The sequence below is a fragment of the Haemorhous mexicanus genome, chromosome 20 (genome assembly GCF_027477595.1).
Source record: "Haemorhous mexicanus isolate bHaeMex1 chromosome 20, bHaeMex1.pri, whole genome shotgun sequence".
Taxonomy (NCBI): Eukaryota; Metazoa; Chordata; class Aves; order Passeriformes; family Fringillidae; genus Haemorhous; species Haemorhous mexicanus.
The window spans coordinates 1886892-1913445 of record NC_082360.1 but is presented as its reverse complement, the minus strand read 5'-3'; the positions used below and the strand labels follow the sequence as shown (position 1 = coordinate 1913445).

At 45.7% G+C, this 26554-nt stretch overlaps 1 protein-coding gene and 1 long non-coding RNA gene across 2 annotated transcripts; one reads left to right on the top strand and one right to left on the bottom strand.

The window, feature by feature from the left end:
* The first annotated feature begins 1446 nt into the window (after positions 1-1446).
* LOC132336705 (uncharacterized) lies at positions 1447-26554 on the top strand. The gene is made up of 9 exons (XR_009488927.1): positions 1447-1552; positions 2265-2373; positions 5387-5484; positions 9214-9359; positions 9543-9622; positions 13250-13366; positions 20179-20277; positions 21181-21266; positions 25445-26554. It is a non-coding gene; the product is annotated as an uncharacterized LOC132336705 (long non-coding RNA).
* On the bottom strand, positions 5979-21680 carry LOC132336693 (myosin heavy chain, skeletal muscle, adult-like). Its single transcript, XM_059864465.1, has 39 exons — positions 21621-21680; positions 20165-20407; positions 19932-20075; positions 19684-19840; positions 19099-19126; positions 18890-19001; positions 18712-18804; positions 18520-18583; positions 18325-18423; positions 18120-18223; positions 17895-18033; positions 17323-17441; positions 17072-17221; positions 16386-16556; positions 15558-15867; positions 15374-15453; positions 14620-14707; positions 14404-14521; positions 14014-14137; positions 13450-13586; positions 13104-13359; positions 12348-12590; positions 12071-12247; positions 11840-11985; positions 11662-11752; positions 11184-11573; positions 10822-10948; positions 10609-10727; positions 10143-10339; positions 9429-9612; positions 9177-9342; positions 8880-9004; positions 8383-8691; positions 8075-8278; positions 7663-7788; positions 7398-7568; positions 7202-7306; positions 6964-7059; positions 5979-6267 (listed from the first exon to the last, which is right to left on the bottom strand). The coding sequence occupies exons 2-39, from the start codon at positions 20369-20371 to the stop codon at positions 6115-6117; spliced, it is 5829 nt and encodes a 1942-aa protein (XP_059720448.1). The 5' UTR covers positions 20372-20407; positions 21621-21680; the 3' UTR covers positions 5979-6114.

The following is a 26554-nucleotide window of genomic DNA, read 5'->3' as shown; positions in this document are numbered from 1 at the left end:
GCCCACTGCATCTCACACTTCCTGGAAATTTTAGCATATTTTTGAATGGGCATAGAGACACATTCTCCCCCTCCAACAGCTCCAAATTTCTCACACAACAAGCTACTCTCTGGGTAAGACACCAAGGCTCTTCACCCTGTGCTTCCTCCTTGTAAAACTTTATTTCATTTCCCCCATTAGCGAAATTATCAAAACATTCTCCAATTCATTTTCTTTGGGGTGATTGTCTATTTTCTCTTGTAACTTGACCAATTCTGTTGCAGAGTGAAATAAAATTACCATGGTGTTTCCTTCCTGATTAAAAAAATTCTCTTTACAACTGGGCAGAGCTTAGGGTGCCATGGAGAGGGCAGGTGGTTGGCTTGGCTGGGTCCTCCTCCAGGGAGTGGTGATATCATGTTTAGGGAAGTCCACCTCCTTCTTCTCTGAAAGGGTTGTCAAGCCCTGGAACAGTGGCTGTCCTCCCCATCCCTGGAGAGATTTAAAGGATGTGTGGGGACCTGGTTTAATAGTGCACTTGGCAGTGCTGGGATAATGGTTAAACATAATGATTTTAGAGGTCTTTTCCAACCCAAATGGAGACCTCATGACTCCATCACATTTTGGAGACTACAGGGCAGCAGGAGGATTTTTTTCCCCTGCTTTTATTTCTGCAGTCTCTTTAGGTTACTGGCACACCACCTTCATCTCTTTTATTTTCCCTGTGTCTGCTAAACTGTTTGGCATTATGTCCAGAATACTGAGTGGCAGTCATTGCCAAATCCTCCCCTTAGTTATCAGCTAGGATTTGCAGTAATCTTTCAAAAAAAGGATATTGTTTCAGTATAGATTGCCTAAATTCACTTCTATTGGGAAATGAGTATTTAGTATCAGCATTCTATGAAAAGAAAAAGAAATATTTTGTTCAGTGCTTGATTCTGCCTTAAAAAACATTTATGGCAATGTGAGACCTAGCTGCTAGAATATCACTTTCTAGTCTAATGTTTTTCCTTGAGAGACTCTGTAAATCATACATAGTGGAATACTATCCCTCCAAAATAAATGGCAACACTTGAATTCTAGAATCAGGGCATTAACATACAGCACTCTTGAGGTAAAAAACACATCACCATCACCTCAAAACAGCAGAGAGACTGAGGTAGTGACAGTGGCAGATACAAAAATCAAAGTAGTTGTAACTATACTTACAACTCTTCTAGAAAGAGCAGTGGTGTAGGAAGGAGCCTGAATTACTTGCTCATTATTTCCCCCCACTGCCAAAAAAAAAGGGATCTCAAATCCTTGCAGGGTTTTTTGTTTGCTGCTGGCCCTGCTGTCATTAAGGTAGGGCTTGCCTAGAGAGGTCAGTTTTCTCTGTAGCCTGTCATGTACAGTCTGACAAGGGAATGCTCAGCCCCTGCTGCAGCAGCTTTTTGCTGCCCTCTGTGTAAAATGAGAGCTTCCAGGAATGTTAGCAGAAGGCAAGCAGAAATGTCAGAGCACTGCTCTGTAGCAGCACTGCTCACCCCCGTACTTCTGCTGGGATATGACTGGACACTGAGCCCTGGAGAGGGTAAGAGCACATTTTCCATATTAAAAGGTTGGCTTTCAATTCAGTGTCGCTCCATTAAGGTTCATGCTTTCAATGTTATGTTGAAACATGCTCAGTGTTGTGAGCAGAACATGCACAGTCTGTGATTTTGATGTGACATCTGGTTAGAAAATTTGCCATTGAACTAACATTTCTAATAAATGTGGCTGAAGGAATAGGCTGAGGCAATTGTTGGAAGCAATAAATGATTTCTCAGGAAGAACTACTGAGGACCAAAACTGGAAAGACTTAAAAGCTGCAGGTAAAGAATATACCACCCATTCTTTACCATGGCAAATGTGAAGAAATGTTAAAAATTTCTGTGTCTAAATGTGACAACCTGTGAAGATAAGCTGAATGTCACAGGCTGGCCATGGAGGGGCTGTGGTGGCCTTGCTGTCCCTTCTGCTCCAGTCAGAAATTAATTTCTGTAGATCTAAATGTGATTTACCTCCACTACATGTCAAATAATGTGAATGCACCTGTCCTAGGGGGAACTTTAATTATAAATTTGTTTCCAAGTATGTTCCCACAGAGTGGTATTCTTGGAAGTCTTGGAGTGAGTTTAAGCTGAACATGAGAGGCAAATAAATTGAATAACTGAACATGAGAGGCAAATCTGGGATTAGAGGATGGGTAGTTTCAAGAACATGCCACTCGTGTGCAGCGATTCACACTCCTCCTGTCTCCACAGACACATCACAGGAAGAGGTCTGGGCAGGAGACCCCATCCAGGGAGGTGATGCTCAGGATGCCCTTTCTATTCCCTGCCAAGCAGCTGAGGAGCTCTAATTACACAGCAGGTGAGTGGGGTGGGCAACCTGGCAGGCAGGAAGAGGTAATTGAATCAGCAAGTAACTATGAGAGCAGGAAGGAAGGGGAAGGAAAAGGAAACAATGAAGGAGCATGGTATTAACCCCTGCAGGACACTTTGTCATAACCTAAAATAAGATGTCCTTGTGAGATCAAAGGTTCATGTAGCCCAACTTCCTGTCTTTGAAAGTGATGCTCAGGAAGAATCATCAGCATAGAATGACACTTCTTACAGAACTCTCCTACCTCCAGTAATTTGCATTTATGGAATCCCTGAGCAGAATGCCATGTCTAAGTACTTAACAGCTCATGGCAGAATTTTAACTGATTAATTTCTCAAATGTTCATTTGCTGAACTCATAAAGTGTTCCCTGAACATAGGCCATGTTACTGTGATCCTCTACTGAGCAAGGCCAACCCATAGAAAGTGAGATCTCCCTGCTGGTCTGCAGAGGAGCAGGGCCCAGAGCAGGGTCCCCTCGATGGCTCCAGGCTGCCATCCCCTGGCACTGGGTGCTGGAGCAGAGGGCCTGGTCAGCTGCTGCCCAGGAGCTCCCTGTGACTGACAGGAGCCTGATGGGGCCCTGGAACTGGCACCCCCTGCTCCTCTCACCAGGAATAATGCTGTTGGCTACCTGCCAAGGATCCCTAAAGGAACTTCAGTGTCAGGTGACAAGGCCCAAGCTGAGGAGAAAGCTGATGTGACCTGTGCTGTCAGAGCAACAGCCAAGGCCTGAGGGACAAGGCACATCCCAGCTGATGTCCTGGGCTCAGTGTCCTCTCGTTGCCCATGGTGACTGTACCTGGCTGGGACACGGCTTTCCTGAGCTCCCCAGAGGGCCAGGGGAGTCAAGGTGCAGGCAGGGCTGAGTCGCCATAAGCATCATGTCAGAGCAAACAGCCTGGCCAGGGCTTCTGCTGCAGCCCTGATACTCCCATGTCGGCAAGGAGTTTGTGGTGATTGGGGTTGGGGCTGTGTGTGGCACAGTTTGTGGGAATTGGGATGGGGCTGTGTGTGGCACAGTTTGGGGTCATTGGGATGGGGCTGTGTGTGGCACAGTTTGGGGTCACTGGGCTGTGTGTGGCACAATTTGGGGTCACTGGGATGGGGCTGTGTGTGGCACAGTTGGGAGTCATTGGCAGTAGGGCTGTGTGTGGCTCAGTTTGGGGTCACTGGGATGGGGCTGTGTGTGGCACAGTTTGGGGTCACTGGGATGGGGCTGTGGCACAGTTTGGGGTCACTGGGCTGTGTGTGGCACAGTTTGGGGTCACTGGGATGGGGCTGTGTGTGGCACAGTTTGGGGTCACTGGGCTGTGTGTGGCACAGTTTGGGGTCATTGGGATGGGGCTGTGTGTGGCACAGTTTGGGGTCACTGGGCTGTGTGTGGCACAGTTTGGGGTCACTGGGATGGGGCTGTGGCCCAGCCTCATTCCCAGTGGGTGCAGCTGTGAAAAGCAGGTGAGCAGCACTGACAGCAATGAGCTATGGAGTGCCCAGGTGTGCTGAGCAACCACCCAAGGGAACAGAAGGCATACAGATGCAATGCATGAACAATAAAGGGTATTGTTGGGCTAAAGAATAAGAAGAGCAGATGTTTAAAGCCTTCTGAAGTGGATGATGTTACTTTGTGTGAGTTGAAGCTATCTGAAATTGTTTGATGATACTCTGTGTATCGTGGCAATCTCAACTGTGGTGTATGCTGCAACAGTCCCAGGACACTTGGACCTCTGGTGTACAGCCCTACAGCCTTCATGAGGGCTGGGAAGGCAGAGCCTGAGCAAAGTCCTGCAGCCCTGCTGGACCTCAGAGCAAGCCCTGCCTCTGTCTTCATCCTCACCCAGACAGGGAATCCAGGATGGCAGCTGTAAAATGCTGCACTTTGAGACCTACAGCCCAGCCTGTCTTTCCCATTTGCCGGTCAAAATGAGAGAGGCAAAGTCCCATCCACCACAAGGAGCCCTGGCTGACTGCTGGAAGTACCTGAACAGCTGCTGTGCTGCCCATGGGCCAGCACATCCCAGCAGGGAATGGCCAGGGCCACGGTGCTGGGCCCCATTCTGGTGTTTAACCTTTCAGCTGGCAATGGAGCTGTGCTGCACTGAGTCTCTCTGGGGTAAGAATAGCAGCTGCTGCCTTGGGACACAGCACACATGGCCAGCTCCTCCAGGGCAGCACGTTGCAGTGCCACATAGAAGGCAGCCTACCCGCCCAGGAATGTCTTCAGGCGCTATTAGTGGAAGCAGATCATCCCCACAAACAGGCACGACCCCGCACAGGAGCCTTGGGAGGGTGGGGCTATTTTGGGCTTTTGACATTGAGCTTGAAAGGAGACACGTGCTGGGCTCGTCCTCCTGCCATGGGCCTCCTCCAAAGCTCCTTTCAGCCTCGTCCCCTCCTCCAGCAATGGCTCTTGTGAAGGCTGAGGGGCAGTTTGGTGTGGCCTTGGAGTGCAGGAGGTGAGGGCAGAGGGAGCTGTGAGTTTGCTGGGGGGCAGGGCCAGCCCTCAGTGCCATCAGCAGTGCCCAGCTGTGCTCAGGGCAGGTCCTGCCTCAGGGTGTGCACCTGTCCCTGACTCTCTGAAGTTAATGCTTGCACCAGCCATTACAGCCAACAGAGACACTCACAGATTTTATGTGCCATCTAGATTCTACCTAGACCTACCTGAAGCTTTGGAGATGCCCTCAGGTGGGACTGCTCCCAAGCGGAGCAGCCAGCTTCTGGGTGGGCTTGGGCAGGCAAAAGTTCATGCCAGGAGGCCCTGGCTGTATTGACAGAACAATGCACACTGTGAGACAAGGAGAAAGAATGCAGGGGATGAGGAGGGGGAAACAAGGGGAACAAGGTTAGGAGTCTGCTAAGGAGCCCCTGGGAAAAGTTGTACAGTGTCATGAGAATGAAGTACTAGTCTAGCATCTCTGCAAGGCCTTGGGTGGCTTTCTGAAGGTCTGGGATTGAAAGCTGAGATCTGCTCCTAAAGAACCATGTCTCATTTCTCTCCACAGGCAACACTAACAGGTTCTGCTCATCAATGCTTGTTAGTGACACTGGAATCAGGCTGGACTTCCCAGCAAGAGCTGGTGAGGCTGCACGTGGGAGCCAGGTAAAGTGAGAGCCCTTGGCATATTGCTGTCATGGGTGTAACAAACAAATATCAGAGTGATAAGTTTCAACTTCCCTTTAGTGATGAGATTGTTGACCAACAAAACCTAAACTGGTGTTTAGGGTTTTTGTGGGCCAGCATCGAAAACAAGAGTAGGAAAAGGAAAAAGCAAAAGGATCACCCTCTCTTGACTCTCACATGGGAAAGAAGCTGTGCTGAAAGGACAATGGGAGAAGCATTAGGAGGATGTGAAGGTAGGAGCTGGACAAAGAGCTGCTGGAGACAGGAGAGAGCACAGGCTGGACTTTTCAGGAGTCTCTACGGCAGTGGCCACCCTCTAAGTTTGCAGTTCCTCAGTCCAGCACTGGTACCAGCTTCTCCCTTGTCCCAGACAGGACAAATAAGGAAACTTCTTCTGCAGTGCAATTGCCCAAGAAAGACAAAACCCAAAGAAGAACAAAACCCAAATAAGAACAAAACCACTGGCCATAGTGTGTATGCAGAGGAATCTACTACATTCTTTATTCACTAGACACTGGGGTGGGTACAAAGGCTCATGGCAGAAGAAAAGTGACTGAGAGGTTCACATTTTGTGCAGCCCTCAGGTCACTTTGCTGTCTCATGACATCCTCACTCTTCCTCTTCTATCCTCCTGTGGAACTCGCGGCTCTTGGCTCGGAGCTTGTTGACCTGTGACTCTGCAATGTCAGCCCGCTCCTCGGCCTCCTCCAGCTCGTGCTGGATCTTGCGGAACTTGGACAGGTTGACATTGGACAGCTGCTCCTGGGGGGGAGAAGGAGTCAGTAATGAGAAGTTTGGGGTTTTTATTCCTCCCAGGCCACAGCCTGGGCAAAATCACAAACCTCCAAACTCCACCCACAACTGCTTGTACAAAGTCTCACAGTGAGATTGATGAGATCTCAGGGTCATTCTCACATATTCCCTTAACTGACCCAGAAGCCCTGCTCTGTGCTGGACGGTTTCCACAATGAAGAAGCTGTGCCCAGACAATCATAAATTCAGGGGCAGTAGGATCCTTAGTCCATCCCTGAATGCTGCATGCCCAGAAACAAGCAAAGGCTCCTTGCAATATTCTAAAAGCGGAATGCAAATTGGTTTGGGGTGGGACTTCTAACACCTTCCCTCTCTGCTATCAAAAATTCTAAAAATTAGCTATTTCCACAATTTCTTTATATATTGTACTGCTGGTATCATTCATAAAAATCTTTACATGTTGCTTTGTGGTTCTAATGCAAAAAATGCTACGTGTATTTGCCCTTCTCAGAAGTCTTCTTAAGGGCTCATTGTTTTCATTCTCAAAGGCGAGTCTATTTTGTGAGCCTTTCAAAGAATTTGAAAGCATGTGAACTTGATGATCATCTCCATTGGCATCTTCTAAATTTCTTATATCTGTCTACTCAATGGCCAAACAACCCTCTGGGAAAGTCGTTCTTGCCAAACACTCAGAGAGATACTTACGGCCTCCTCAGATTGTCTCTTGTAGGATTTCACTTTCATTTGCAGCTTGTCCACCAGATCCTGCAGCCTGAGAATATTCTTCCTGTCTTCCTCAGACTAAAGCAGTTGGTAAACAGAATAGAGAGTCAATTCTTGGTTCTGCATCACGTGAGATTAGCAATTGCCCTTGGGAATGGTGTGGGCAGAGTGTGACTCACTGTGAGAAAGCCCAGTGAGAGCAGGAGAGCTCCTGCCTTACCTGGTAGGTGAGTTCCTTCACCCTCCGCTCGTACTTGCGCACACCCTTCACGGCTTCAGCGCTGCGCTTCTGCTCAGCATCAACCTCCCCTTCCAGCTCCCGCACCTGCAAGGACAAGCCCATCCCTGCAGCTGCCCTGGCAATGTCTCTCCAAGGAGGGACACGCTCACTCAGGCACAGCCCCAGCCCTACACACCCTGGCCTCCAGCTTCTGGATCTGCTTCTTCCCTCCCTTCAGTGCCAGCTGCTCGGCCTCATCCAGACGGTGCTGCAGGTCCTTCACTGTCTGGTCCAGATTCTTCTTCATCCTCTCCAGGTGGGCACTGGTGTCCTGCTCCTTCTTCAGCTCTTCTGCCATCATGGCCGCCTGATCAGAGCAAAAGGTCAAAGCCATTTTTGGACTGGAGATATTTTAGGGAGAGTACATTCATCATCATCAATGCCAGGAGCACCCAACTCACATCTGTGATGGCCTTCTTGGCCTTCTCCTCAGCATTGCGGGCTTCCTGGATGGTATCCTCCATTTCACTCTGGATCTGGGAAATGTCTGTTTCCAGCTTCTTCTTGGTGTTGATCAGGCTGGTGTTCTGTGCAATGGGAAGGACATGGCAAGAGTTGAATTCTAAAACCTGCCATAATAAACCTTCTGCCTGAACAAAGACTTTTCCTTCCATCTTCCACCTCCTATTGTGGAATTATTGTTACAATGGTTGTTCATACTATGTCAGGCATGGGCTTGGGGAACTGATGCAAAACATGCCTCTCCTTGGGGGCAGCAGAAGTAAGGCCTTTCTAGTACTGATGGTCCTCTGGTAAATTCCATCCCTTTTTGTTTGGCCAGTGTCTACACAGCTCTTTGTTCCCTGCCCTGACCTGAGTGTGGAGGAGCTGCACACGTTCATTGGCATCCAGAAGCTCCTGCTCAGCTAATTTCCTCGACCGCTCCGTCTGCTCCAGGGCTGCCCGAAGCTCCTCAATTTCAGCCTGCAGCAGGTTTGCTCTGCGTTCCACCATGGCCACCTGCTCCTTCAGGTCCTCCTGTGTCCTGAGAGCATCATCCAGATGGATCTGGGTGTCCTGAAAAGAAAGGGAAAAGAAATTACCATGTGTAAGATTGCACTCGAATGGCAAAAAATGTCAGGGATCTCATTTTTCTCTTTCTATTTCTTTGCTGAACGGACCTTGAGCACTCCCTGTGTATTTCTCAGGTTCTTTTGTGCCTCTGCAGCCACACGGTTGGCATGGCTCAGCTGAATCTCCATTTCATTCAGGTCTCCCTCCATCTTCTTCTTCAGCCTCAGGGCTTCATTCCTGCTCCTGATCTCAGCATCCAAGCTGCTCTGCAAGGACTCCACAACTCGCAGGTGGTTTCTCTTCATCTGATCAATTTCCTCATCTTTCTCTGCTATCTTCCTGTCAATCTCAGCTTTCACCTGATTGAGCTCAAGCTGCAGGTGCAAGATCTTCCCCTCCTCATGTTCCAGGGAGGCCTGGAGGAGTGGACACAAACATTGATAACATCAATAAACCTTCACCTTTTTTTAGGGAATGAGAGAAAATATCCCTGCAGATATCTCAGCTATCTGCACTCCCCAGCCAGAAGAGAGGACAACCCAGGCCTTGTTAGCCCTATTTCCTCATTTCTTTACTGCAGACACCAGTGATTATGGTCATGTACCTCAGCTTCCTCCAGAGCAGCCTGGATGTCAGATTTCTCCTGCTCAATCTGTTTCTTCACTTTCTCCAGCTCGTGAATTGCCTTTCCTTGCTCAGCGATCTGCTCCGTGAGGTCAGAAATCTCCTCTGCAAGGAAGGGAGGAAAGCACCATGGTCAGGCGGAGAGATGAATGCTGAAAGGTTCTGGTGCAGCAAGGTGCCAAGCACGATCTTATCCTTGCAGGCCCAGAGCTGTGAAGTGTGGCAGATAGACAAGCTTGTGAGAAAGGCCAGTGAGAGGAGAGGGCCAGGGACTTACGCTGCAAGTTCTTGTTCTCTCGCTTCATTGTTTCCAGGTGGTCCAAGGACTCCTCATAGGCATTCTTCATCTTGAACAGCTCCGTGCTGAGAGAGCGCGACTCCTTCTGCGAGGCCTCCAGCTCAGCCTGCGTTTCCTCATACTTCTGCTTCCATTCTGCCAGGATCTGAAGAGAAACGGGGGGTGAGTAGGGCTGTGGCCATCACGGGGCCCTGCTCTGGCCAGGAGGGCTGGTGCTGGAGGCCAAAAGACCTTGTCAAAGTTCTTCTGCTTCTTATCCAGAGCAGCACAGGCAGCATTGGATCTCTCCACATCAATCATCAGGTCCTCCACTTCATTCTGCAGCCTCTGCTTTGTCTTTTCCAGGGAGGCACATTTGGCATTGACAGCCTCAACATGTTCCTCTGCATCCTGCAGGCGCTGGGCCAACTTCTTCCTGGGAAGTGGTAAGCACAGCTCTTAACTGGATATGTTGGTGCATGTTGATTATCATACTCACCAGGACACTGAGATTCTTAGTATTTGGTCCTAATGCATGCGTTCAGAGCCTACCCCTACCAGTATCTTTTTCCTATTTCATTTCCCCAAAGTCTTCATAGAATCATACAGTCAACATAATGGTTTGTGTTGCGTTGGAGAGAACAAGAAAAATCTAATTCCATGCCATGATCAGGGACACCCTTCACTAGACCAAGTTGCTACAAGCTTTGTCCAGCCTGGCCTTGAACACTTCCATGGATAGGGTAGCCACAGCTTCTCTGCAGTCTTGATATCCCTCTGCACTTTGCAAAATTCCACACATGTCCTTTCTCCTGCATTCTTTGTCACATAACATGTTTTCCTTGTGTTTTTCAGTTTCATATAACTCCTCAACTTTCTACTAGGCTTTTGCCTTTGAAAATCTCAGTGGTGTCTTTAAATTTCTCTTATTTTCATATGCCAACCTTCCATGCAAAGCTCACGTACTTGGCCTCCTCGAGCTCCTCCGTGCGCTGAATCGCGTCCGTCTCGTATTTGGTTCTCCACTGGGCCACTTCGCTGTTGGCCTTGGACAGGGCTCGCTGCAGCTCCCCCTTGGCCTCCTGCTCCTCCTCATATTGCTCCCGGAGCAAGTCACAGTCGTGGCGAGCAGACTGCAGGGCATGGGCCAGGGCACTCTTGGCCTGGGGGTAAAAATATGATGATAAGGAGTAGGTATTTCCTGGGAAATTTCTCTCACTGTTACTTCTACACTGATATACATCCTAAAGAGAGAGTGGTTAAGTGACTGCCTCATAAAAACATGAGAGTCCTGCAATGCAAGGGCCTGGATTGCATCATCTAAGGGGAAGGTTTGAACTTTTAATTAGATAACCTTTTGAAGCCCTGAAAATTTCACAAAAAACAATATGATGTCAAATATTTATTTCATATGTAATATGAGTATCTTCACCTTTATTTCTTCATCTAGCTGCCGCTTCAGTTCTTCAATCTGCTGTGTGAAAGCCTGTTTCCCTCTGGACAGCTGAGAAATTAAAGCATCTTTTTCTTCCACCTGGCGTCCATATTCACCTGAAAAAGTTTATAATTGAGACAGAATTTAAAGAGCCAAGAGAGCAATTTATGCATTTCTCCCATTTCAAAATTACAGATGGAAGGGCTGTACCAGATTCTGTCTGCAGACGAGCTCTTTGAGCACTAAGATCGCTAATCATGCGCTGATTCTGCTCCTCCTTTGATTTATACTCGCTCAGCTGGTCTTCCAGAGTGCGGCACATCTTCTCCAGGTTGGCCTAGATATCAATTGCACATAAAAAAAAGAGTAAATACCTTGATCCTGCCTTATTTTAGCAGGAAAATATGTCTAGAAGATGCAGTTGACATCTTGGGACTCTATATTCACCCACAGTTCTACACATGAGATTTGGAGAAACCATTTATAATACAACCTGATAAAAATTAAGTCATATAAGAATAAAGAAAAAATACGACATTGCTATCAAATTCCTAATAAAAATAATTATTTACCTTGGCTTTAGACACAGACTCTACGTTACTGGCCAAGTCGTCAATCTCCATCTTCAGCTCACTCTTCTCCTTCTCCAGCTTCTGCTTCACGCGTTGCAGGTTGTCGATCTGCTCGCCCAGCTCAGCTGTGCTGTCCGCGTGCTTCTTGCGCAGGGCGGCAGCCGTGGCTTCGTGCTGCAGCGTGGCCTCTTCCAGGTCACGGCGCATCTTCTGGAACTCGGCCTCACGCTTCTTGTTCATCTCCACCTGAGCTGCTGTGGCCCCTCCTGCTTCTTCCAGGCGCTCGCTGATCTCCTCCAGCTCCCTGGACAGGTCAGAGCGATGCTTCTCTGCTTTAGCGCGAGAGGTTCGCTCTGCCTCAATTTCCTCCTCCAGCTCCTCAATGCGGGCCTGCAGAACAGCAGGGACCCTTCACAGCCGTGCCCTCCTCCTGCCTGAGCTGAGCCTGAGCAAGGCAGGGGGAGGAACAGACACTTGCCTGCAGCTCCTTGATCTTCTTCTGAAATTGTATGCCTAGAAGTTGCTCATCCTCGATCTTGCTCTGGATCTGGCTGATTTCAAAATCTTTCCTTTGGGCCAAGTGAACCGTGTTAGAGCTCCAAGAAAAAAGACAAATGCTGCAGCCCAGCACTCACGAGCCCCAGAGCCACACTTACTTCTTCAGTTTCTCATCCAGCTGCTGCTTATCATTCTCCAAATCCATGATGCTGTCCTGGGCCAGCTTCAGGTCTCCTTCCAGTTTCCTCTTTGCTCTCTCCAGGTCCATGCGCAGTTTCTTCTCTTGCTCCAGGGACCCTTCCAGCTAAACACAACAAGACCATCAGGGCTCTGCCAGCCAGGCTGGACTCCATACCTGTCCTGTTCCTGCTCTATGTCTGTGTGCTTACATCATCCACTTGCTGTTCCAGCTTGATTTTGGCTTTGGTCAGAGTATTGACTTTGTCTTCCTCTGCCTGCAGGTCATCCAGGGTCTGCTGATGGGCCTCTTGGAGGGCTTTCTTCTCCTTTGTCAGCTTCACAATGGTCTCATCCAAAGCTGCCATCTCCTCAGTCAGGTTTTTCACCTTTGAGAAGAAAGGAGCAAGCACAGACAGAAAATGGTGCTTAAAACTTTCTAACAAGACAAGTTTTTCCTGAATGTGAGTGACAGGTTCTACCTCATACCTTGTTTTCGGTGGCGTGTTTTTCCTTCTCCACCTTGGCCAGTGTTAGCTCAAGGTCATCGATATCTTTCTTCAGCTCTGAGCATTCATCCTCCAGCTTCCTCTTCTTGGCTGTCAGCTCAGCATTAATTTCCTCTTCATCCTCAGCCCTTTCAGTCACCTCCTTGACTTTGGCTTCCAGCTGGATTTTGGTTTTGATGAGCTGGTCACACCTTTCCTCAGCATCAGCCAAAGCATCAGCTTCCTGGTAGGGAGACACCATTTTAAGGGGTATGCTTTTTCTGGAACTATTGAGATACTTAATTGTCATAGTGCAAGGTCTTGGATAGGAGTTTTGTAGTTTAAAATTTGATTCATGTTCCAACAGAATGACATATAATATAGAATTTATTTTTATACTGTTAGTTTTGAAACAGCCAGGTTTAAAAGGTAAAACCAAGAAATTTCCTTTTCAATCTACCTGAAGATATGAGTATTTATGTATTTTTGCAGGGTATAGAGTCCAATACTATCTCATAATATCAAACATAGGATCAAAGTGCATGATAAGAATAAGATATAAGAATATCTCAGCGTACACTGTAGAAAAGTGTCACCTGAGTAATATTTTGACTACAGATACCTTTTAGAGCACTACTGAAAGAATTATAGTTGAGCTGAACTAAATCAAAGTTTCTAAGTAGTTTGAAAATATACTTGCAAATAGCAACCTGATAGTCATGGTAGAATTAGGGTAATGCCTACTGGTGGTACTCACAGACTGAACCTGGAGCTGCAGGTCATTTTTCTCCTGCACAAGTTTCACCATTTTCTCCTCCAGCTCCTTCCTCTTTGCCTCAGACTTTGCAAGCTCCTCCTTGGTTTTCTCAAACTCTTGTTTCATGTTTGCCATTTCCTTCTCAGACTCTGCACTCTTCAGCAAAGGCTTGATCTTGAAGAACAGCTTCATCCATGGCCAGTGTTTGACATTCATGAATGCACGAATGTTGTACTGGATGCAGTAGATGGACTCCCTGAAAGGTAAGTGGAATTAATATTCAATATTTACACCGTGATGACACAATAAGCGAAGTACAGTGAACCTGATCTAAAGATAAGTCTACCTTCTTTCCACCATTCTCTGGTACTCCACCCTTGCCAGGAAGCCCCTGCACCTGGCCTGGGTGCGGGTGATGAGCTCTGCCAGCTTCTCATCCCTCATCTCTTCCAAAAGGCCCACCAGACCAGCTTTGAAGAATACCTTAGGTAAGAACAAGAAAACAGATGCAGCGTCAGTAGCCTGCCCCCCATGACATACACTATGGAAGTTAAAAGCAAAACCCACAAAGAATATATGTAGTGGCAGACACTCTTTTATAAGTTTCTGGTTACTTGCAGTTGAGGAACTATAATACCCAGACATTTTTCTTTGATTTTTATTCACTTGTGATTCTTTTATTCTACAACTTTGTTTTAAATAGGAACTTGATTAATCCTAATTAAATCATCCTAATACCATGAATTTCAGTTTATTCAGTGTTGAGTAATCAAGAATCTGGTTGATTTTATTTTACAATATTTCTTACTCCCTATTGGATCATTTCATGTGCTAGCTGGAGTATCTGAGTGTCAGTATCAAGCCATGCAAACCAAAACCACGTAGCACTTGAAGCAAACAAGCTTTTTACCTTGGTGTGACCAAATTTGTATTGAGTATGGTCTATATCAATTGATCCAAGAAGTTTCTCACAAGCCTTCTTGCTGTCAATGAACTGTCCCTCTGGGATAGCACTGGCATTTAATACTTTGTATCTGAGGAAGAAAATGGAAGGACTTGCTTTGAACTCCAGAATATTAAGGATCTTTTCCAACCTAAGTGATTCTAAGAATATGCAGAGGTCTATTGTTGAGACCAGCTGGCAGGTACATGGCAAGAAAGAGTCTCAAGAACTGTTAAGAAGAAACAGCACTTGTTAAACTGAAACTTTCAAGAAGGCTTTAGGCACAGGAGGGAAAGGTTAGATTTCAAAAGTTATTTAAGATAGACAAGGTGATCCAGTAAGAGAATGAAGTCTGACCTCTGTTTAAAATCTGCATACAGGACTCTGTTGGGAAATCCTTTCCTGCAGATCCTGATCCCTTCCAGCACGCCGTTACAGCGCAGTTGGTGCAGCACCAGCTCGTGCTCCATGGCACCTGGCAATGCAGAGCACAAATACATGCCATGTTCTGTAATACAGTGGGGAAGAGCTGCACCACACTGAAAACCTTCAATGTACATGTACGTCTCTTACCAGGTGTTTTAGTTTCATTGGGAATGATGCACCGTACAAAATGGGGGTGGGTGCTTCTCAGGTTGGTCATCAGCTTGTTTAAATTCTCCTGGGAGAGTCATTAAGAAAAGCTGATATTAGCAAATGTCATTTTTGCTGTAGGAATCAAGTCCCCTGAAATGAGATACTATATAAAAAATAGCAGAATCCTGAACTCAAGCTCTCAGCACCAGTTCTTCTGACTTTCCACAGATATTTGCTAAATCTTAGTAATCTGAGTAATGTTTAGGAAAGACTGTACTCTTAAATATACAATTTTAATACGTTTCACCGATTCTAGTGGAGTGTCTTCATTTGAAGGGATATCCATCTTCCATTGGATGTACCCACAGAGATAAAGCAGTACCCCTATAAGGCAGTGTGGAGCATTCTGCAGTAGGCTTTTAGGCTGGGTCATATCGAGGACACTACATAGAATCTTTGTGTTTTCCCTACTGAAAGCAAAAGGGAAAAAACCAACAAGCTGAGTTTTAAATGTCTAAATTATACATTTATCTTTTAGGGTGTGCTGAGATGAATTCCAGCCTTAAACAAATAGGAAAACTGTGCATTCAGTGAAATTAAGTATGAGTAGATTGATTGGATTTATTCCTAGCAGAATGTGGCCCAAGAAATTCAGAATCTTTTAACAGAACCAAGCCAAAGCAAGACTAGCTGTAGTAATTGGTGGGTTTACTCCTTGTCTTAGGAGGAAATAATGAATTCTTTACTGTACCCGAAAAAGAGCTGAGACAGTCTGGAAGGAAGAACCCTTCTTCTTGCCTCCCTTCTTGCCACCACCACCACTAGCCTCAGCTAAATTGAAAATAAAACAGATTTTAGATTTTTTTTTGTTGGCCTTTTTTGATTCCTTCTTGCAAGCTGTACATCAGTGAAAACATGGAATTCAAAGAACCAACCTGCATCTGCTCCACCATAGTTGGCAAAGAGTAAAGCCAGGGTCTTCACAGATGATTTCTGGTACAGCCCAATGACAGTTTCATTCAGAGGGTCCTTGTTCTTCTCCAGCCACCCAGTGATGTTGTAATCCACTGTGCCAGCATAGTGCACCAGGGAGAAGTGGGCCTCAGCCTTGCCTTTGGCAGGTTTTGGCTTCTGGAAGTTGCTGGACTTGCCCAGGTGCTGGTCATAGAGTTTGTTCTTGAAAGAGGTGTCAGTTGCCTTGGGGAACATGCACTCCTCTTCCAGGATGGAGAAAATGCCCATGGGCTGGGAGAAATCACAAGAAACCAATTGTAATTTATCTTCACCTAGGCACAGTAATGGAACATAGACTGAGATATACATCAGAAAATATTATTATTTAATTCCATTTTCTTCTAGAAAGTGGGATTGATCACACTGATACTTACATTTTTGAACACAAAATTACTCATAAAAGAAATAGAAGTTAATTTTGTTTGGGTTGACAACGTGCTCTGTACAATCAGAGCACTACCTCCTTGTTCAGTGGAGCTCAGAGCACATACAGATGTGTTGGACAAGTTGAACATGAGCCACCAGTACACCATTGCAGCAAAGCCACCAACTCATCCTCAGCTACACTGTGCTGCTAACAGCTCAAGGGAGTTAATCCTTCCCCTCTACTCAGCTCTAAGAAGAAACATCTGGACTGCTTTTCCAGCTCTTGGCTACCCAGCACAAAGGAATCATGAATATAGAAGATCCCTTTGGAAAATGAGACAAAGAGATTCCATGCATGTAACTGATTTGAAGAGGAAGAATACCTTCTCAATGAGCTCAATGCAGGCAGCCAGGTCCATCCCAAAATCAATGAATGTCCATTCAATCCCCTCCTTCTTGTACTCCTCCTGCTCCAGCACAAACATGTGGTGGTTGAAGAACTGTTGCAGTTTCTCATTGGTGAAGTTGATGCACAGCTGTTCAAAGCTGTTAAACTGGAAATAAAATAAGAAAGACACATACTTGAAGATGCAGGAATAATTGGAAGACGTCATTTTTTAAAATTAAGGAATGCAGTTAATTTGCTTTCCCAAGCATTTCTTCAGTCTGTTTTATGACATTATGAAAAAGAGAAAAGGATCAAATTAATTGTCCACAAGGAAATTTTTTTCATTGACAAAATTTAAAGATAAATTATACATCCTGTTTAAAATGAGACCAAGTTACAGGGAGAAAAAAACCCAAGCTTAGGACTATCATGATTACATGGTTTTATGCTCTCTTGGACCTGATCATATAAACAATGAACTTTTTGATTGGACCATTTTGTACCTTTGATTTTGCACACCTTGAAATAGCACAAGTCCTTTGAAAGGTCTTTTTTTTTACTTAAAAAAAGACAAATAGGAATAATCATGTAATGATATTATTCTCTCTTTAAAAATGTCTCTCAAATTGATCATAACATTCAGTTGTCACTTCCAAATAGCTCTTACCAAATCTTACTTACATCAAAGATCTCAAAGCCAGCAATGTCCAGGACACCAATGAAGTACTGCCTGGGCTGCTTCGTGTCCAGCTGTTCATTGATGCGAACAACCATCCACAGGAACATTCTCTCATAAAGTGCCTTTGCCAAGGCACCTACAGCATTGTGCACCTAAAGGGGAAAAAATATACCTGGAGTTACAATACGAGGCAGAGGAGAATCAAAAGGATATTCATTCTCCACATGGTTACAGGTTACTACATGTTTCTTACCTGCTGTGCTGTTTGGCCTTTGGTCACGTATTCATTCCCCACCTTGACTCGGGGGTAGCAGAGGGCCTTGAGCATGTCAGCTGAGTTCAGACCCATCAGGTAGGCAGCCTTGTCAGCAACTGAAAAGCCAGAGGAAAAAGGAAGAATTTTATGTCCAGTAGGCTTTGAATCCTAGAGCATTTCCTAAAGGCTGAATGGTTCAGATTTCTGTTCTCTGAAAACTTTTGATAGACTCTCGTAGAGGGAATCTTTGTAACATCACACTTGCCATTATGCATATTGAGCATTTCTAAAAAAATTTCTGTTTGAAATTTTTCACTGCAGCACGGAGTAAGTAATGATGTTTTCAAAAATCTCCCGGCACAAAACTGAAAACTGAAGCTTGCTTTTTTGAATGTGTGAAGTACGCATGCAGCTCAGGAGCTGCAGTGACAACAGTCAGGTACTGATCTACGTTTAGGTGATCAAAACCACTAAATAGTTAGAGTGGAACACAGAAACAGTGAAAAACTTTTGCTGTCTTCCACATATGTAGTGGCTTACAGAGGGTTGATTATTGAGTTTGGTAATACCTTCTGTGCCTTCAGGCTCTGCCTGCTCCTCTCTTGGTTTCTGCTTGAATTTCAGGTTCCCATAGTGCATGACAGCCCCTGTCAGCTTATAGATGGCTGTCTTTTCATCAGCAGTGAAGCCCAGGATGTCAATGGCACTCTGGTAATACAATGAACAAAGTGAAATATTTGCATGTTATCTGATGTATGACCTGTGCCTCTTGACCTGTTCTGTACATTACTCACATCTGTTGCCATCAACTCCTCCTTGTCATCAATGCTGGGGACAGTGATCTCACCTTGACTCACAAAAGGGAAGTCAAATGGGTTGGTGGTGATGAGGAGCATTTCTGAAAACAAATGTGTTCGTGGGTTAAATTTAATTAATCTTGTAAAATAGTTGAATTATGCTCAGAGATTTTCCTCTCAAAAGCTCAGGGATGTCTCCTACCAATGAGCTCCGGCTTCTTGTTGGACATGATCTGATAAAAGATGTGGTAGCTCCTTTCTGCCTTGAGCTGGAAAGTGACTCTGGACTTCTCCAGCAAATCTGGCAAGGATGGTAGAAAGAGTTAGGCACTTGTGGGAACGTACATGGAGATGGGAATTTGGGAAGGGATGGGAGCATTCCAGGAGACTCTCTTACATGTTTCAATGTCAGCAGAAGCCAGTTTGCCTGTGGCACCAAAGTGGATTCTGATGAATTTGCCCTGTTAAGCAGAAGCAGCAGCAGGTCAGCCTGGATGTGTTCTGCTGACATCTCCTTTCCATGAAGAACTGCTCAGGCATCAAGTGTGTTGCCATGAGGGGAAAGATTTTATGCAAAGCAAGAACTCACAAAGCGTGAGGAGTTGTCGTTCCTCACGGTCTTGGCGTTTCCAAAGGCCTCCAGCAGTGGGTTGGCGCTGATGATTTGATCCTCAAGCGTTCCCTGCAGGGACATCATTATTCAGTGACTGTGTTTGGTTGACAGGGCAGTGACAGTCCAAGCACTCAGTCAGCCCTTCCTCACTCACCTGCATTTTGCCTGATTTCTCCTCCTTTTTCTTGTCCCCACTGGCTGCAATTGTTGCAAAGTACTGGATGACACGCTTTGTGTTCACAGTCTTCCCGGCCCCGGATTCTCCGCTGCCAAAGCCAAGAGAGAAGCAGAGGGTGCGTGGTCAGGCAGGAGGTGCCCTGGCACCGGGCAGCCCCCAGGGACCCATGCAGGGGGGGTACCTACGTGATCAGGATGGACTGGTTCTCCCGATCTGTGAAAGCAGAACAATGGGAGATGTGTTAGCAGCTGACCTGGGTAATGCTAAGCTGAATGAGAAGTAAAACTTCAAACCGAAGATGGGGATTCTTCAAAAAGTCCAAGACTACCCAATTCCCTTCTATGTCCTAGTAGTATTAAGCATAAGATGAAATAGATATATGGAACAGTCAGAGGCATCTGGACCTGAGACAAGGTGTGTATCACTTGCCTTTCACATAATTTTCCTCAAGAAATGAAACCAAAGTACCTACCCAAGTTCAAAATACAAGAAAAAATAACTTTTTCTATCAGTGAAAAAAATGTAGAAAACTGAGCCAAGTACTATTTCTGCAGTAGGAGAGTGTAGAATATTGTACAATAAAGAACAAATAATTCACCATGATGAGTTCATGAATGCTCTAGGTCAGTTTCACTTGAAATTGTTTGCTACATAAATTGACCAAGTTCACAGTCATGCTTCTTGGTGGCTCCAGGTGGCTTCTCACATGCTCCAGTGAGATCAGCAGGGCTTTTTTGATTAGTTCGCTCTGAGGGACATCAAACACTCACCAGTCAGCATGAACTGATAGGCGTTGTCAGAGATGGAGAAGATGTGTGGAGGGGCCTCCTGGCGCTTCTTGCCTCGGTAGGCCAACACCACCTCGGGGTTGTACACCGGCAGCCACTTGTAGGGGTTGACGGTGACGCAGAAGAGACCCGAGTAGGTCTGCAAGGAAGGGACACAGCACCTTGGCTTCCCCTGAGCCTGGCCCAGCAGCTCCTGAGGCTGCCCAGGGGAAGCTGCTGCTGCCACTTACGTAGATCATCCAGGCTGCGTAACGCTCTTTGAGGTTGTACAGCACAGCGGGTTCGTGCAGGTGGGTCATCATGGCCATGTCCTCGATTTTGTCATACTTGGGAGGGTTCATGGAGAAGACTTGGTCTTCCTTCACAGTCAGGGTCTGCCAAGGAAACAGAAAGATCCACACGTGTCACCTAAAAGCTCAAAGTGGAGATCAAATGTTGTTCTTGAGCCTTGTTTTTGACTCACCTCTCCCCCTTCAGTCTTGACAGTGACTTTGCCTGATTCCCTGCTCGTGATTGTCCCTTTCACAAAGGATTCTTTGGGATGAGCCACAAAGACCGATGACTTGGCATCAAAAGGTTTGTTCTGGGCTGCAATTCTCTCCTTCTCCGATTTTCGGAGGTAAGGAGCTGCCTCCCCAAAGATGGCCATCTCAGCATCTCCAGAGGCCATGTCGGCACTTTACTGAGGGTATGTCAGCAGGTGACTCTGAGGAGAAAAAAAAATGGTACTGATTATTTATTCTTTAAGATTTGGGAAAATTTCATCCTCTGCCTTAGTGTCTCTTCATACTCAGTGTACTTAAACATGAGATAACTAGAAACTTAATTTTATGTCAAAATAGGAGGTTTTCATGGGTGCAGTCTAGGTCTTTAAACATTCATTGATGACCTTTTCAGAACTGTGGATTTGGTGCTTTAAGAATACTATGCCTGAAAAACAAGAGTGAATTTGTTGAACAAGTTTCACTATGACATCGCTATTAGGAATGGAAATAGAAGAAATTGTAAAAAGGATGAAGAGTGAAATAAAACTACTGAAAAACTGTACTGTAGTATAGGTGACCTGCAGTCTTGGAAAACAATGAATCTGTGAGACATTTACCTATTTAATGATAGGGTAATTAATAAACTTTGCTAATAAGGCTCTCCACTGGAAAAAAAAAAAGAGTGAAAGCTTTATGACCTTATATTATTCTGCCTAAATTAATTTGCTCTATGCATTTGTCACCCTTCACTACTATACTTAAATAATTTCAGCCCCAAAATTCTGACTTAGGTGAAATAAAATTCAGTCATTGAAATTGGAATTTCCAAGGCTTTATTAAGATCTCAAATAAATACTTACTGAAAAAAATCTAGGAACACAAGAATTCTCAAAAGTCTTGATTTATTAAACATCTAGGGTATCTAAATTTAGCCAACTGCACTTGAAAATCCTCTAGGTATTTTAGTAAAATTTATTCCCTCTTTATTCTCTAGGTAATAAATAAAATTTTTGTCTGGAGTAAGAAAATGGATATCTAAGAAAGCTGACAATTCTGGCACTCTACAAAGGTGGTTAGAAGGTTTGTATGTTCAGATGATTTAATAATTAATATCATCTCAAGCAGAATACAGGATTTTGCATTTTTCCCTGCTCTGCTTATCTGGTCCCATTCTCCTCCTGCCGTAGCAAAGATGGGAAGGCAGCACTCCTTGATTTATGTAAGGTCAGTTAAGCAGAAGTGAAGAATGTCCCCAAGGAGATTTTCTGCTCTTTCATCAGGACTCAGAGGCTTCAAACACAGCCTTGGGCACCCTCACCACTTTTTACTGCAATCCCACCAGGTTTGCATATAGGGTGAACCAGTGAACCTTCCTGACACCCCACCCAAAAGGATCTGTCTCTGTCCCTATAAATTAGTAAATCAGCTTCTTACCTCTCGTGACACCAGATGTGTGGCTTGTGAGCTGGCAGCTGGTCAGTGCTGTAAAACAGAAATGACAGTTCCCAAATTGCTGCTGAGCAAAAATCAAGAGTGAAAACATGCAGGTGCCTTGAAAACTGATTTGTAATGGAGTTCCCTCCTGCACAGGAGCACCAGAGGCAGCAGGAATGTGGTGGCACATTAGGCTGCCATCCCCTTCCTGGCAGCCTGCAGACCCCATCCCTTACCTTGGAGCTTTCTGTGGAGCCAGGGCAGACGTGTTGCAGGGACATTTTATATGATCTCGCCTGCAGATGCTGCAGATGCCTCCTCTTTCTTCGGTCAAAAATATTTTGGCAAACCCTCTTTGGTGAAGCATTGTCTGGCAAACTGAACTAAGGGCATAATTGTCATTTGACATGACTAGATATAATTAGAAAATTTTGATGTCTTAGTGGCTATATGAATACATCTTCTATAAACAATCTTCCAAGGGTGTTAAGGAGGGAATCTGGACTAGTCAAAGCACTTAAAGAACTTGGATTCAGGACTTATGGTTTTTATTGCTGCCTTTCCCACCGACTCACTGCACGACCTGGGATGGATTGCTTGGTATGTCTGTGCTGCAGCTTCCCCAGCTGTACAATAGATAAAACAGAATGTTAAAAGATACATTAGTGTTATTAAAACCAGTATTTGGCAGTTTTGTTGGTTTAACCCTGAAAGCAGAAGTGCAGATGTAGAAGAGGTGAGGAGGGTGACAGGCACAGCAGGGTGGTCAGCTAAACACTGCAGCAGGGAGAGGCTGGGCTCTACCTGGGCTTTTTAAGTTGATGGCTCTGACAGATGTGAGGCAGCTTTAGGGGTATCAGGAAGAGTGGGCACACAGTGTGCCTGTGTGCCTCTCTGCACACACTTCAGCTTGGAAATAAGTGGGAGATCCTCTAAAAACTGTTCTTGTGCACCCTGTGATGGGTTATACCTGCTGAAACTCCTGATCTGCAGGTTAGTGCCAGTGAGCAAGATGATCCCTGCTTTTGCTGGCAACTTAACTTATCCTTAACCCTAGGAAGAATATCTGATTTGAAATGCCTTCCAAGTAAAACCAGCACACCTACTTACAAATGGTAGGAAAAGCCTCTTTTCAGTAATACCTATGCAAATAATTGGATGTATGCACAAACACATCATGTCAGCATGCAGTCCCAGATGCTTTCTACCCGATACATCCTCAGTCAAGCACTTCCAGTTCATTACAAATATCTTGCACACTCACTCCAAAACACCACAAGCACTGGGGGTGCAAGACATGCCTGGACAATGCTGATGGAGAGGGGGGAAGGAAGGGGATTTACTGGTGGTCATGTTTTAGGGACAGAGCACAGTCATGTGAGCTGATTTAAATCCTGTCAGACTTAGGCTGAGGTACTTAACACCTTCTTTGCCTCAGTCATCACCAGAAGGAGTGGTTATCCTCAGGGCAACCAGCCCCTTAAGGTGTTAGTCTGGTAGAGGAGCAGAATGGATCCCCTGCAATTCAGGAGGAATTTGTCAGCAACTTGCTGATTTTAGACGCTCCCAAACCTGTGAGGCCAGACAGGATTCACCTGAGGCCACTGGGGGACCTGTGGGAAGAGTTTGCCCAGCCACTCTCCATCATTTATCATCAGTCCTGGCTAGCCAGGACTTTTCCTATAACCAGGTTGAGAGACTGGAAAGATTGATGTCCTCAGACATTTTGGTATTCATGAGGATATGTCAGCTGATGACTCTGAGGAGAAAAAATATGGGAAAAATAAAAATGGGAAAAATATGGGAAGGGCAGGTCGGGCCCTGCCCTGGTGAGGCAGTGCACATCCCCACACCCCACCCCACCTAGAGCCATGATTCTGTGAATCTATAGCTGAGACTTCTGGGCTAGATCACCTGACTTTGGGGACGTTGCCTTTCCAGTGGCCAACAACAAAGCCATTCTACTCAGAGAGCTCTTCTGGGTTTTTGCTGTTGGGCTGTGCAGGATGTGGCCCCAGCTGTGCAAGAGGCAGGAGTGAGGCACACAGCCAGCTAGCTCTGGGCAGGCAGCTGAGGGAGGGTCTGGTTTGAACGGGAAGCAGTCAGTGAGTTGAGGTGTCTCCAGGTATTGACACTCACCAGTGATTTGGGGATTGAATTTAGTGTCAGTAGGTCCCCATAGCCCAGTGGAAGAACATAAAATCTTTTTTTGAAAATGGTCCAAATCTCAGAAGAGGGTTGTGAAGTAGAACACAGCAATGAAAGAGATTCTTTCATCCAGATGGCTTTTGAATATCTCCAAGGATGGAGATTTCACAATAGCTCTGGGAAACTTGTCCCATGCTCAGTAACCCTTACAGGAAAAAAGTATTCCCAGATTTTCACAGGGGAAAATCTGTGTGCCAGATTGTGCCCACTGCTTCTTGTTTCATCACTGAGCAACAATAAAAAGGGCCTGGTTGCATCCTCTGTGCACCTCCAGGTATTTATATCCATGGATACAATTCACCTGATCTTTCTCTTCTCCAGGCTGAACAGTCTCTGCTCTTTCAAACCTCCCTTATGAGATGCTCCAGTCTCTCATTCACATTACTGGCCCTTTTCTGGACCCTCTCCAGCAGCTCTGTATCTCTCTTATACTGGGGAGCTCAGCACTGGACATCACTCCACGTGTGGCCTCAGTGCTGAATTAAGGGCAGGGATCACCTCCCTCTGCCTGCTGCAGCGCTCCCAATGCAGACACCATTCACTTTCTTCACACAAAGGACCCATTGTTGGCTCATGTTCAACTTGCTGTCCCCCAGAACCTCCAGGTTCTTTTTTTGCAAAGCTGTTTTTCACCTGGTCAGCACCCAGCTTTTACTGGTGCCCGGGCTTGCTCCTCTCCAGGTTCAGGGCTTTGCACTTGCTTTGTGTCATTGGGTCCCAGATTCACCTCAGGGTTTGGCCTCACCAGTACTCAGCTGCACACTGTCCTTAACACAGAAAATACTTAAATAGCAATTGCAGAATCGCAGAGACTCAAATCTTACTGCCATGTTTATCTGTATTGCTGATTAAGTTATAAAAACAAGATAAAAAGTTAAAACATCCACTACTTTCACTTGAAACCTCTAAATTCGTACCCATTTCCTTTTTTCCTCTTTTGCATTAGCAAAATAAGAACACAGGAAACAAGAACTTCTCTTTCAGTGTTTTGAGTTGTTGTTTTTGAGTATCTTTTTGAAGGAAATTAGGGCTAAAGCAATGGTAGCTGTAAGAGCATGCATTGTGAATACAGGTTGTGTATGAACTCCCAGTCAATATCTACAGGGGAAAGACACTACGTTTGTGAAGGCTGGAAGAGGAGACAGGAGCAAGTGCAAAAAAAAGGTTGGGCAAATAACCCAGCATTCCATGTTGTAGTATATGCCATAAAGCTCCTGGAAAGTGAAGTGTTTGGTCAGCTGTCATGAGCATCCCTGAAAAGCAGTCTAAGCTACTGAGCATCTGCTTTGGATTGAGTTTAATTTATACAGCTCTTCTCTTTCACCAAGGTATATGACACTGGTATAGTGGTTTCTTACAAAGAAGTAGTCTCTAATCTGAAATGGATGATTAAGATTTCACAGTAGTTTCACTCTCTAGATCTCAAAAAATTAATTCAGGGGAAACTTTGCCATGTGTCCTTTATCCAGGCACAGCAAGGAGAAATCTGCCCAGGAAGGAATCTTTTGAAAGAAGTGCAAGCACCTCAAAACAGGGGGGAAAAAAAAAAAAAAAAGAAGAAGCAATGTCTCCTGGGAACCATTAATATTCTGTCAATTCTATTTCCATCTCTTCAGGGTGAACTTCACTGAACTTCACAGAAGCAAAGCACAGCAGAGATAAATGGCAGGAGGCAGTCTGGAAGCCTTCTCTGGATACAGACTGTGCTGCACAGCAATGCAGTGTCGTCAAGGTGCACATTCCCATGGAGGAGAAAGGATTCAGTCGTGCTGAAAATAGATCCTTCTTGAGACAGAGATCAGACAGCTGCTCCCTTCCTGCCAGGGCCTGAGAGGTGTATTTTGTTCCCCCCATCCCAGCAGTTAACTGAGGGATAAGGAGTGAGAAGGCACTTTTTAGCCAGGCAGCAGCCAGGCTGGGGAGGGCAAGGGGAAGTTCCTGCAGGTGCTGTGTGTTGGCCACTGGGAACCTCCCCCTCCTGCCTGCTCAGACTCATCAAGCTCATGAACTGGAAACACAAGAACGGCCTGTGTGGGTAACAGCAGGAAAAGGGATGGGTTTTTGTAGTCTTCACCCCTGGAAGCTACTCTCAGGCTATATGCTCTGTGATTCCCTAAGACAGACAGGCCTCCAAGGTGTCCCTCTGGCTGGGGAAGTCTCCAGGTGTCCCCTCTGGTTTGGGACGTGTCCAGGTGGCTGCTCCCATGCAGCTGAAGCTATGGCTTTCAGTGAAATCTTTTCTTTCACTTCATTCAATCAGCAGACAGTTAATTCCATGGCACTTGCCAAAGCACATCCCTCCAGAGCACCAAATCCATAATGCTGCTTCTCATGAACAGAGTCAGAGATCTGTGATGCTCATAGGGGCAGCAAAATGCATCACATCACAGCAGGAAGGAGCTCCACCAGGTGAGGAGCAGCGGGGCAGGCAGAGCACAGGAGATTCTTCTCATTACCACAGGGTGGACAAATTCTCAGTGGTAACTGTATACTTGTAAGCATTTCTCCATGTCCATAACAGGAATTTAGGGGTGTGGTTCAAACATTTTTTTTTCATTATGAGTTGCCAGGCATGATTTTTCAGAAATATGTGTATGATACAGCACTAACATCACCTCTGATGGTTATTTGTAACAATGAAGGAAATAAGATTGCATGATGTCCCTGCCCATGTCAGAGAGACTGGATTAGGTGAGATTTAAAGGTCTGTACATCCCAAACCCTTC

Coding starts and splice junctions, on each gene's coding strand:
- LOC132336693 (XM_059864465.1), bottom strand. CDS start 20,371: ATGGCCTCTGGAGATGCTGAGATGGCCATCTTTGGGGAGGCAGCTCCT. Junction 14,708..15,373: donor CTGTCTCAGCTCTTTTTCGG/GTACAGTAAAGA, acceptor TGACTCTCCCAG/GAGAATTTAAACAAGCTGAT. Junction 10,949..11,183: donor AGTCTGTGTCTAAAGCCAAG/GTAAATAATTAT, acceptor ATTGATATCTAG/GCCAACCTGGAGAAGATGTG.